The sequence below is a fragment of the Mauremys mutica genome, chromosome 16, assembly GCF_020497125.1.
Source record: "Mauremys mutica isolate MM-2020 ecotype Southern chromosome 16, ASM2049712v1, whole genome shotgun sequence".
Taxonomy (NCBI): domain Eukaryota; kingdom Metazoa; phylum Chordata; order Testudines; family Geoemydidae; genus Mauremys; species Mauremys mutica.
In genome coordinates this window covers 26733457-26746189 of record NC_059087.1, presented here as the reverse complement: position 1 = coordinate 26746189, position 12733 = coordinate 26733457, and the positions used below count along the sequence as shown (strand labels likewise).

Below are 12733 nucleotides of genomic sequence, written 5' to 3'. Positions count from 1 at the left end.
ATTAAATAACTGTCTGACACTACCCCCGCCCTCCCGGTCTAACTCCTATAATTTCCCACAACTGTGAAAGTTTTAAACAAAAAAATGGTAGCAATAACCATTGCTATTATCCATCAAAATTATAAAAAATAAAAACTGAATTCTGCCAAGCTTAATTATATGCTGCGCAGCCCTAATGTAAATAAATATAAGGTATGGTGAAGGGATTGGACCTAATTAGGTACCGGTGAATCTACAGGAGTTTGTGGTTCCCTTAAACACATCAATTCTACAAATTCAAGGCCTTCAGATTCCTGATATATACAGGAAGGAAACATAGGGCAGTAAAAAGGAGGATGAATAAGTTTCCTCCAATTCTGACTACTTGTATGGGAGATTATTGAAACATTTGGTGTTTCAACAGTGAGCGAGGCATGAAAGAGAAGGGAAATGGGGCACCTCTACTGGGACACAGGATGGGATAACATGCTGTAGTCTGGAGATGGATTGCTAGAGATGTCTGAGCAATTAAGTTAGCCTTTGAAAAGTGCCTGGGCTGGGGTAAACTTTCCAGGTAGACAGTCTACTCGACTGCCCTCTAACATGACAATTGATGTGAATGAAAAAACCCAACTGAATGATTCTCTGGGCATTCAAAAGTTACCACCAGCCCCAATCTGGGCAGGATATTTTCACAACCAAGCTGGAGAACAGCTCTAGCACGGTCTATAGCTACATCTACTGTCTCCAACCAGCAAACGGGAGAGTTGTTTAGTGGCTGGGAAAGGAAACAGAAGGAACTTCAGGTTACTCTTCCTGGCTCTGCCACTGACTCACTGTATGTCCTTAGGAAAGCTACCTCACCTCTCTACTACTCTTTACCCTAGCAAAATGGCTACGAGACCTTCCTCATAAGGGCCAGAGGAGACTCAATGTTTGCAGAGGCTCGGATGGAAGCTTTGTACTGACGAATGTTTTATCGATAGCTTTAAAATACCAAACAGTAGAGCAGCTGAAGGACTTAAGTCCAGGCTGCGCCACAAACTCACTGTTTGACCCTGACCAAGCCACTCAAACGAGTAGCTCCATCTAAACAGAACATTGCTGGATACACGCAACACCCAGTCCCACCACCTCTCCCTTTGTTCACCTCCTTCAGCGTATCTTCTGTGGTGGCAAAGTTGAGGTTTTTGATGAACAGTGTACATCCTGGAACACCCTCCTCGTCCTCCTCCTCCTCCTCATCTACTGCTATATCTTCTGAGCCCTTTTTAGCTTCCTCAGTTTCATCACCAGCTGTAAAGCAAGCAAACAAACCATAAACACCATAAAACGTAACTAACTCCAGGCAGTTCAGGAGACTGAAGGGATTTATTGTATTTTGACCCCACCGTCGGAGCCATCAACACCCAGACTACAATGACTCATCTCTCCAGCTGCATTTAGTAACAGTTTTGTGGGTGAACTTGATGGTCTTGGATACGAGGCCACAGCATGGATAGCAGTGTAAGCCATGTATTGTTCTTCTAACACCCTTGAATTCTGACCTACGCCATCCTTCTTCCCAGGAGACCAGACACTATGGTCACAAGCCTAGGTAGATACTTACTCCAACCCTGGGCTCTTGCACAGCTCTACAAGTATCCCTCAACCATGGCCTGAAATATCCACTGTTAGTTTATTTTCCATGATCTATAGACCTTACTCAGCTGAACTGAAATACAGATCGTAGCATTTGGGAATCAACACACAATTGTACAGCTCTTCTGAAATACCACAATTAATGATGACTCTGCTGTAGCATTCCCTGGCACACACCATATTACAGAGTCGCACCTGGGAACCGCTGTCACTAACACAACTGCATCACCTCAGCTACAGTTCAGTGCACCACAGAGGAACCTCCAGCACAGAGAGACAACAGCATCCCCTCTGCACAACATCCTGGAATCAACAGGGTAGCAAATGCTGGGTCTCATTTTTTAATAGTTTATGGGCCAATCTTCAGTCACATTCGCTGTGCCAACACATCCCCTTCGTGAACAGCTTCTGCTCCATTCCATTTTGTTGAGGGCTGTAACCAGGTTTTAAAGAATTGTGTACATGAAAGGGATCTTCACGGGTTTTTGTCTGTACTCGTTCGACTCGCTCACCACAGCGAGTGCCACAAAGACTCCCCCACTTTCAAAAAACAAACCGAATGTATTAAACTTCTAATTAATCTTCAAGAGCTCTGGCATGAAATGGCCCTTTTATGCTTTAATGGAAATGGCAACAATGATAACGTCGTCCTTTTAACATCAGTGGAACATGCAGCCGCCCTATCTCTGCCTCAAAGAGACAAGAAAAAGGAAAGGAAAGGGGAAAAGAACTTCACATTTTTCTGAGGAAGGCCCTTTCACACCCATTGTTCAACAACTGAGGGAGTTGGAGAGGCTGTCCAGAAAGGAGGTGGAGAGGAGTGAGAAAGGGAAAGGCGGGCTCAGGAGAGATGCACAATGCAGAGCGTGTGCCTAATATCAGAATCTAAACTGGAGATTTGCCTTGTGCCCCAAACTTCCCAGAAAATGATGTACATGCAGAGTGGGGAACTCCAACATCTCCATCCGCCACCCTCTCCCATCTCCATTCCAAATGCTGGTGTTTGTGAACAACCCATGGTTGGCTTCCGGCATTATCAGCAACTCAAACCCACATGCTGTCCTCCTTCCCACCCGGCACCAAGGCAAGGTAGAAGAGTGACTGAAACACACCCACCCAGAGAGGAAGATATTGCCAACACAGCAAGGCTCCTGGGCTCCTTCCTCTACAGAAAAGCTGGGGCGCAAAACCAAAGGCAGCTCCAGAAACAGAGAGCCGTGAAGCAGGCATACAGCTATCACTATACCCCTAATCTCTCTAAATGCTCACCTAGCCATCCACAGCTCTCGTATCCGAGCACCAAATGTGGTGCTTTCCCTAAGTACCCAGCCTAATTCCTTAGCTTTAGTGCCTACCCTGGGCACCTCCGCTGCTGACTACAATTCCCCTCTCTCACCCCAGCATGGCATGCACCAGCACAGGGCACCAACAGCTCTCTCCAGGCCTCACCATATACGCACAAGTCGCCAAACCACATCACCTCAGTGATCAGCATAAGATGCTTCAGAGGAAGGCGTAAGAGATCCCTTGTAGCCTTTGGGCCTCATTCAAAGCACACTGAAGTTAACAGGGATCTTGACACTGACTGCACAGGGCTTTGGCTCAGCTTTATCTCGCCCCACTACAATTCATGGGAGGTGATTGGAGTTTTTATCGTCTCCAAGAGGAGCAGGATCTGACTCATTCCACTAGAAAGGTGCCGGACGGCGTACGGGGCGCCACAGACGTATGCCTAGCTTGGCCTTCCTACTGCATCTACCCTTTGTACTGAGCCCTTCCAAAACTGCTGATCATCTGCTATCCTATTGAATAGGAATGTTCTGCTGAGACAACAGGGCCATGAGCTGGGTTGGTTCCAGAGCGTACCCAGATCCCTGCTTTGGTTAAAGAGCTGCTCAGAACCAGACAAGTCAGGGCAACAAGTGATCAACTGTAAATTTCTTCTGCCCTGGAAAAAAAAAAGTCTTTTTTCTTTTTTGGCCAAGCACTTTCACCCTTAATTGCAAGAGAAACTTTTAGTAATTGCTGGAAATCAGCAAACTTGAGCAGAAAATTCATTGGTTTTGAAGACAAATGGGTTGGAAGAGAGGAAAGATTTAGGGTGGGGGGAAAGGTGCCTCCATCTGCAGTTAGCACAACAGTCACACGCAGCCACACGGGGCTCTGCTGTAATTAGACTAAGGAATTTACTGCTGCCTTCCTCCCACACCTTCCCCCAGGCGTACGGTGCCAGAGGCTGACAGCAAAGACCATTATCAAACCGAAGCAGCTTTCCTGGAGCTCCTGGGCTTAAAGCCCTTTATCTGGAGGTGAGGGTCTCGGTTATGGGGAGATAAAGCAGCTGCCCCTATCTTTGTCCCTCCCCCAGGACCTGGAATGGGAAAAGCTTTTCATCAGCTCCCTCCACCTCCCTGATGGTCTTGAAAAGGCTTCCAGGGAAAAAAAAATAAATACAAATAATAAACCCTCAGCTATCCAACCTCCTTCCATACTGGTTTTAAAAGTGTTTAAGGCCCCAAATATGCAAGAGCAATGCTAAAAGCCCCAGGGATGGGGAGAGGAAAGACATAAAAAGGTCACGTCCTTACCATAAGAGCAGTGGGAATTCACCCGCACAAGGCGTGCAGTGGGGCTTGAAATTAACACAGGCAAGCACACAAATGCACACGCTGCTCCACGACCTGCCAGCCAGGCGATCAGCTGGTCTGGTGCTACCTTCCTTTGTTCAATCAGAGCTGGGATCCTCAGGCCTGGCCCTTCAATTAGGCTCTTTAGACCCTTAGAGGAGGGCACCATGTAACACACGCAGACAACAGGCATGTGCGCAGCTGTGTCGATCCCCTCTCTCTGATGGGGAAATTCTGTCAATAACTGGCTTCGTTATAAAGTTTGGGGGAGGGGGTCGATCTGCTTTCATGTCATGTAGTCTATACCAGTGCTTCTCAAAGCCGGGCCGCTGCTTGTTCAGGGAAAGCCCCTGGCGGGCCAAGCCGGTTTGTTTACCTGCCACGTCTGCAGGTTCGGCCGATCGCGGCTCCCACTGGCAGCAGTTCGCTGCTCCAGGTCAATGGGGCAGCAGGGCGGCCAGCACATCCCTCGGCCCACGCCACTTCCAGCAGCCCCCATTGGCCTGGAGCGGTGAACCGCAGCCAGTAGCAATCGGCTGAACCTGCGGACAAGGCAGGTAAACAAACCGGCCCGGCCCGCCAGGGGCTTTCCCTGAACAAGCAGTGGCCCAACTTTGAGAAGCACTGCTCTATTCTAAAAACAAGGAGTCCGGTAGCACCTTAAAGACTAAGGGATTTATTTGAGCATAAGCTTTTGTGGGTAAAAACCCCACTTCTTCAGATAGATACAGACTAAACAGCTACCTCCCGATACTTGTCTATACGAAAGCGCCCCATCACAGCTACTGTTGGTGTTACGTCATCCTTCCTTCCTATCTCAGTACTGATGGGATACCATGGTGATGAGGGCCCTATCATCCCGAAGTCACAGAGGGATTTTATCCTCGACACCTCTGTGGGGTAGGAAAGCACTGCCCCCAATTTACAGATGGGGAAACTGAGGCACTGGGTAGATTCAGTGACTCACCCAAGGAGGCTGTGGCAGAGTGAGGAATGGAACTCGGCTCTCCCAAGCCCTAGTCAGATGCTGTAACAACGATCTAATCCTTCCCCCAAAACCATTCCTTTCATCCACCTCATCTGTCTTGCCTTTCAGACTAAGCTCTCTAGGGCAGGGCGTGTGATTGCTATATGTTCACACGGCACTTGGCACAATGGGGACCTGGCCTGGTTGAGACCCACAGGCACTGCTGCATGTTAAGTAAATGCAGCAGATTGGCCTTGCTCGTCCTTTTGTTCTGGGCCTGCTTCTCCTACCCTCTTTGTAGAGCTCAGTCTCCATTTATACCAACTGTGCACAAAGAGAACTCTCTAGTCGGGGTGGTGGCCTGTACAGAGTCCCTGTAAGCTACTGATGCTGCCTCTTGGAATAATTGAGACACAAGATGGGCGAGGCAACATCTTTTACTGGACCAACTTCTGTTGGTGAAGGAGACAAGCTTCTGAAGAGCTCTTCTTCAGGTCTGGGCTATAATAATGTTCATCAAAATACCATTTCTGACGCAGAAATACCACCCATCAGCTGTCACTTCAGTACCTGAGCGCCAGTGAGGCCACCTCTCAAGTCACCAGATTTGACAGTCTCAGGAGTGCCTCAACTAACGGCAAGATCCTAGACAGTGTGATCATCTCCACTGCAAGTGGAGTTAGTCCCATCCACCAAGACATTTAAAAATGGCCTACACTGAGCACCAGAGACTGCTGTATCAGGAATGATCCTGAGCATCTCAAGGCACTGAACACGCCCTGTGTCCCCCCGACCGCCTAACTCCAAGGTGTTGAAAGTGAGGAGTTCTCTCTTCTGGAGCAATAGAGCTGCTCAAAACCAGAAGCTCCAACAGAAGCCGCCATAGATCCTCGCACAAAGCCAGAAACATTCACTGGTTTCAAAGTTCTCCCATTGGCTGGGCTTCATGGACACAAAGCTGAGACTGGCGATGAGACTAGCACAATTGCTACATTGTTCGGCCCTGGGCATGAGTGTCATCTTCTAGCAACGTGTGTGTTTCAGGAGCAGGAAAAAAAGGTCTTCAGCCAGACACTTCCTGCCTTTTTTGGCCTGGCTTTAATCTCATCTGCCTAGTTTTCCTGCAACTCCTCAAATCCACCCTTCTTCAACAAAGGAATTTGCATATTTTTGGAACTGACACCAGTACTGATACTAAAGCACACGAAGCATAAAAATTATTGCAACCAAGCAAGAGGCGCGTTTTCTGGGTCCACACTGCATTTGCGTTAAGGGTAAATAAGGGGAAAGTCTAAGCAAGCAATTTCTCTTTGCATCTCTTCACTGCCTCCTCTTTCTCTATCCTATCGAATTTTTCATCCTCATCCTTCTCAACCTGGCAGCCATCTGTGCTCTTCTTGAAGTCTTGTCCTCCCTTGGCTTCCGTGACTCTGTCCTCTCCTACCTCTCTAATCACTCCTTTAGCGTGTTCCTTGGGGGATCCTCCTCATCCACCCTTCAACTCCCCGTGGGGGTTCTTCAGGGCTGTCTTTGGTCCTCTCCTCCTCTCCCTTTGCACCTCATCTCTGGGTAATCTGATTGGCAAACACAAATTCAACGCCTACCTCTGTGCTGACAACTCAGAGATATCTCTTCACTCCAGACCGGACTCCTGTCCAGACTAAAAACTCAGCCTGCCATTGACACTGCCTCATGAATCTCTAGACACCAGCTCAAGCAAAACATGGCTAAGCCCGAGCTCCTAATCTTCCCCTGCAAGCCCTCCTCGCTACCTCCTTTCTCAACGACAGGATACCACCATCCAGACCTGAAATCTGAGTGTCATCTTCGACTCAGACCTCTCTCGAGGGCCTTGCATCCAGGCTGCATCTAAATCTTGCCTATTCTTTGGGCATAACACCTCTACCATACGGCCCCTCTTATCCATGCACAAAGTTACAAAATTCTCATCACCCCGCGGCTTGATTCCTAGAGCATCCTTTTCTGGCCTTGACAAATCCCCGCTCGCCGTCATTCAGAATGCAGCTTAAAGATCATTTCCCTAGCCCATCGCTTTGACTCTGTCAGCATCCTTCCACTGGCTTTGCATCCTTCCACTGGCTCCCCCTTCTCTGTCGCATCAAAGACAAGCATCACTTTCAAGGCCCTTCATAGGGTCTCATTTGCTGCTGAGCTGGCGATACTCGGCCCATAAGGCTACCCTCCACTGCCCACTTTTTAAATTTTCAAACCCCTCTGTGCTTTCTCCTGCACTATTCCGTATGCTTGGGAGGCGCTGCTCATAAACATCGGCTCACCTACCTCATTACCCTCCTCCAGACCCCTCCTCTGTCAGGATGACTACGCAAAACATGGCAATGGTCAGGCTGTTGGTGTGCACAGACCTCTACCTCTCACGCTGCCCAACACTGTCTCAGTGTTCACTTGTACTCCCCAGCACGTCAATAGCCATCTGTTGCCTCTTACGTTGTACTTCAATGGTAAGCCACTTGTGTCAGGAACTGTATTTTTGTTGTGCACTTGTCCAGCACCTAGCACAATGTGGTCTTCGTCTGTGATGAGGGCCCCTGGGTGCTATGGCAACGCAAATTAATAATGCTGCCCCTGCATTTCTGAGCCACAATCATTCTCCCGCACTGCTTAATAGCTTGGTTCTATTCACTCGTCTGACCTCACACCAATTGAACCCCGCTAGTGCGCCAAATCTTAACCCCATTTCCAACACCAGCACTGGCTTCCAAAAACCCAAGGGAGAGAATGGCAGCAGCAAGCAAGTGCACTGCTGTATTGCTTAGATCTAGAGATGGCGGCTTTCCCATGTCAGCAGTCGAGAATGATGGGGGAAGAGAAGCTCTGCTCATCTCTAGACACACAATCCTCAAAGCAACTTCAAGAGGGGACTTCAGGTAAGGCAGAGGTTCTCATCCACTGCTCTACAGGAAGAGCAGGATCACACACACTACAGTAAATACTCCTCCCCCAAGTCAAAATTCTTACCAGTTCCCAGCCTGGCTTCTCCTTCCTCTCCTGGAATCTCAGGCTGTTTCTTCTCAGGGGGTGGGCAGGAAAAGACACCCATGGGAGCCCACTCGAGATACAGAGGGACGTGCTGAAACTGCAAGGGTGACAGACACAAGGAACGTCTACAAGACAGGGAAGAAGTGACTACCTTCTTCCCTTCTATCTTCTCAGGGGACATATTACAGGAGATGGGAGCTGTTTGGCGGTTAAAGGCACAGCCGCGTGCTCTCCCCACAGGGTGTGTTCTCACTGGGGGTTCAGCAGCCTTCTCTAGGGCTGAGTTTGAACAGTACCGAAGGCCCAGGAAACAGCGGAGATTTTTTATAACTACACTTTACGCTGCGCGTTGCTAACAGCGGTGACTTTTGCTAGCAACATGGGGGGATTTTATTCTCCTAAAAGTGCCCTGATCCTCTCCCCACTTCTAGAGATTGCTTCCTTCAGCCCCTCCACATTAAGCAAGAACATGCACCCTTTTGAATTTGATTACTAACGATTACATCTGAGGCTTTAAGATACTGATCCCTGACCTAATTATCCCTACCTGGCTTCTCAAAGTGCCAACGCTGGGACAGAGAAGAGGGTGGATTTGCATTAGCCTGCCTAGCCTGGATCCCTTATCCCGAAATGCGAGTTCCACATTAGATGATGCACGTTGCTATTCCCAGGCTTACCTTGGAGTAGGCCAGCTTGGTGAAGGCTCGCTTGGCCTCCGTGGGCTCCAAGAATTCCACAATGGCTGTGATCCCGCCTTCCGGGAGCAGCACTCGCCCGAGGCTGCCATATGGGCCAAAGACCTCCTCCAGCTCCACCACTTTAGTGCCGGCAGGGAGGTTCTTCACTAGGATCACAGTTTTACTCCGTTCTCCAGCAGCCTGAAAGACGGGGGAGGGGGAACAACACAGAGGAGGATTCTTATAAGGGGTCTGAGACTTTGGGGCCCCCTGCTCCATTTCATATGCTTCCAGGATACACTGCAAAGCCACAAAGAGCCGTGTAAAACGCCCTTCCTGACATCTGAAAAGCAGGCCCAATAGACAAACTCCATTCACTCACGGGCCAGGCATCAGTTCCCAACGGTACAATACATTCACATCCACTGCTGCTCTCCATTTGCAGCTCAGCTAGCTTCGTACTGCTGCGTGCATTCAAACAGCTGCCACATCCCACTCCAGGCTGGGCGCATTTCTGTGGTGGGTGAATCTAGTCCTGCACATTTAGGGTTCAATCCTGCAAGGTGCTGAGCAATCTCAGCAACTGACTTCAATGAGAGTTGAGGGGATCACGATCAACCCCCCACCATTTGGGTGGGGAGAAGATAGTACATAACCCTAAACTGATTATTTAACACTTACACATGGATATTAAGGGCTGGAGAGGGAAGGATGAGAACTATTAATGAGCTGTGATTGTTCAGCTTGTCCTGCACCAGCCGTCAGCCAGGAAACCCTATCCTCGGAGCTGTGCTGATGAGATCTGTGCACAGGGACGTTTAGCATGCAAAGATGCTGTGCCGGTTATTCTAGTCTAGCACCAATTTCAGACATGGCTGTTTTTACTCGACTCAAAACTGGACCAAAAAAATAAATAAAACACAAAATCGGTATCTGTGAAACAGAAAACCAGAAAAAAATGGAGTAGGGACTTTGTAGTTTACATTTTTATACTCAAGCATCTCAGAATCTCTGAGATTATCCTGAGGCTTCTGATGGAGCTGCAGAATCACAGAATATCAGGGTTGGAAGGGACCTCAGGAGGTCATCTAGTCCAATCCCCTGCTCAAAGCAGGACTGATCCCCAGACAGATTTTTGCCCCAGATCCCCCACTCAAGGATTGAACTCACAACCCTGGGTTTAGCAGGCCAATGGTCAAACCACTGAGCTATCCCTCCCCCACAAGACCTCCCGGAGGAGAACACAAGCAGACTGAAAAGCCCTGAAGGGAGATTTCTAGAGAGACAGGAGGCTGAAAGGAGCCAGGTCAAATGTGTTCACCTTCCCTAGAAGTTGGAGAAGAAACATCCCAAATCTTAGTGCCACTGACTCCAAAGTTTAGGGTTTTCCTCAGCATCCAGCCATGGCACTGAAAGGACTAAGCACTAGGAAACAATGGGATGTCAGGCGGGGAAGGAGCCTCACGCTTCATGTGCACCATGTGATCAAGAGAGCTGAAAGGCCAATGTTCCCAATCCTCTTTGCACCCAGCTTGCCCGCTAAGCCAGGAGCAGACTGCCAATGTACAGACCGTTCTCTCTGCTGTTCACCGTTCAAGTTTTTATAGATGAGTGACCCAGTCCTATACAGAGAGCACCCCCACGCCATTACCCTGCAACACTCTCTCCTGAACGCCCGACCCCCTGAGAAGAAATAAGCCTGCAGCGAGCAGGGTCTCTGCTGAGCCGGAGCTACTGAAGTGCCTCACCTGACTGAAGGAATCCAGGCTGACTCCATTGTCGATCAGGAACTGGCGGACGTCCTGGACTAGCTGGGTTTCACCCAGAGCTACCCTCACGGCCACGCTGCCTTTGCCCTCCTGCAAATGAGAGCAACAGTGGTTAAATCCACAGAGTGATGAAGTCGGGAGCATAAACTACGCTGGTAATAACAGGCCTAAACTAGAGAGGTATCGAGCACCTGCAACACCCAGGCCACTCAGACTCTGGCCTAACTGGAGGTTTGCATACAGACAGAGGATGAAATCTTGGCTCCTCTGACTTCAGTCAAGCCAGGACGTCACCCTGAGGTTAGCTGATGACTCGTAGGCCATAACTCAGCTTTTAGGTCCACATTCCGTGCTGTTACGCAGATGCAACTCCCATGGGAATTCCACCCCTTGTAACAAGGGCACGATTCAATCCTCAGCGAGTGAAAAGAATGGGGCTGAATGCAGCAGTAAAGTGTTATGTAGGGTGGTTTTAGGAGCATAGCTATTTCAGCTGGTGTCTACTTGGCCACTTGTGTGTAAATATGAGCACACAACTGCAGTAACTGTGAAGCAAATCAGGCACATGCAATACAGCCTGGATTTTACGAACACCGGTGTTATGAATGACCAGTTATAGGAACCATTTTTCCCCATGGGGCGAAAAAAAAAAAAAAAATCATCACACAACAAAAGTGATGTTAATGAAGAACAAGACGACATCCCTGCACATTCTGATGCTGTCAATGCACTGAAAATTGCTTTGCACTGTACAAACTGTAACTTTGAGATCTTCCGTTTTATGAACTCCTCAACCCTCAATTAGTTCAAATAGGGATTCTACTATACTTGTGCACTTAAGTTATCTGAATAGCTGCCCTTTGATCTCTCATTAGGTTTCAGAGTTAACGTGAATATAGTGACCTGAGCAGGGCACACCTTGAAATTTGTGCCATGCTGCCTAAACCAGCATTACATCCATCACATCCAACAGGCTCTCTTCTTCACACAAGAGCTAGGAGCTACTTGTGTATTAAATAAAAGCAGTCAGATTCTACAGAATGCAAGTCACGTGGTTTGGACAATGTGCATACAGGGACCAGACCCAGCCCAGCCACTGGGTGCTTGGTACCACTGCTCCATAGTAATGAGATGGAGACTTCACACGCATGTCACTTCTGACCTCAGTGGACTATACTGCAGATCTTCCAAGGTGAAAGGCTGGCACACGTGAATACTGCTCCAATTATGCAGGAAGAGCCAGGAATGATTTTTGTGAAACATACTTGCTCCTTTTAAAGCCTGAGACACTCGCTGTAAGACTCGTTAACTCCTCCCCAATATGCCCTCATTTAGCCTAGAGATGAGGGTAGAAACCACATGCCACCTGCTTGAGAGAGGGGGCTCCTGCTTCCTGAACTGGAGTCTGATCCACCTGGCCGAAGCCTGCCTGTTCCCCCCTGTTCACCACTGGGACCCGCCTAGCACCCTGCTGCAACCTCCCACTTACCACTCACAGCGGGATTTTCAAACGCACCAAGCATCCACCTAACTCGGCTTCCCATCCACCTCAACGATAAAACTCCCATTGACTTCAATGGGAGCAGCGTTAGGCCAATGCTGAGTGCTACTGAAACCCCCGCCCCAGAGAACAGGAAGGAATGTCGGGCACTGCTCAGTGAAAAGAGCTGCCTTGGATGAACCAGATGCCTGGATATACCTTGTATTCCATTTAGCACTCTGCAAGAGACCCCCATTCAGAGGAACTCCCAGATACCGCCCACACCTAGTTGTTAGTGCCGAGTTACGACAGCAGCACTTGGGGTCACACTCTGACGGCTCCATGCAGCCAAAAGAGCTAAGAGTCTAGATATAACCTGAGATGCAGCAAGAGCCACTCCACCAGGGTGGATAAAAATCAGTGATTTAAAAAAAAAATAAAAAATTGTATTTAAATCATTGATTTTTTTTGATAAAATGCTTTTTGAGGGAAAAAACCTATCTAAAGATAATTTTAATTAAGATACTTTTGAGCTATAATGTATCTCATCATGGAATAGGGATTATAAATTCTAT

The 12733-nt window shown here is 48.5% G+C and overlaps 1 protein-coding gene across 1 annotated transcript in view; it reads right to left on the bottom strand.

Annotated features, from left to right (window-relative positions):
- Window positions 1-12733, bottom strand: part of RBM19 (RNA binding motif protein 19) — a 112642-nt gene that overhangs the window by 85912 nt on the left and 13997 nt on the right. Inside the window, exons 14-17 of the mRNA XM_044990523.1 lie at window positions 10658-10768; window positions 8910-9110; window positions 8212-8329; window positions 1130-1275 (exon numbers count right to left, since the gene is read on the bottom strand). Of these exons, the coding sequence (XP_044846458.1) occupies window positions 1130-1275; window positions 8212-8329; window positions 8910-9110; window positions 10658-10768 (576 nt within the window). The remainder of the gene's footprint in view (window positions 1-1129; window positions 1276-8211; window positions 8330-8909; window positions 9111-10657; window positions 10769-12733) is intronic.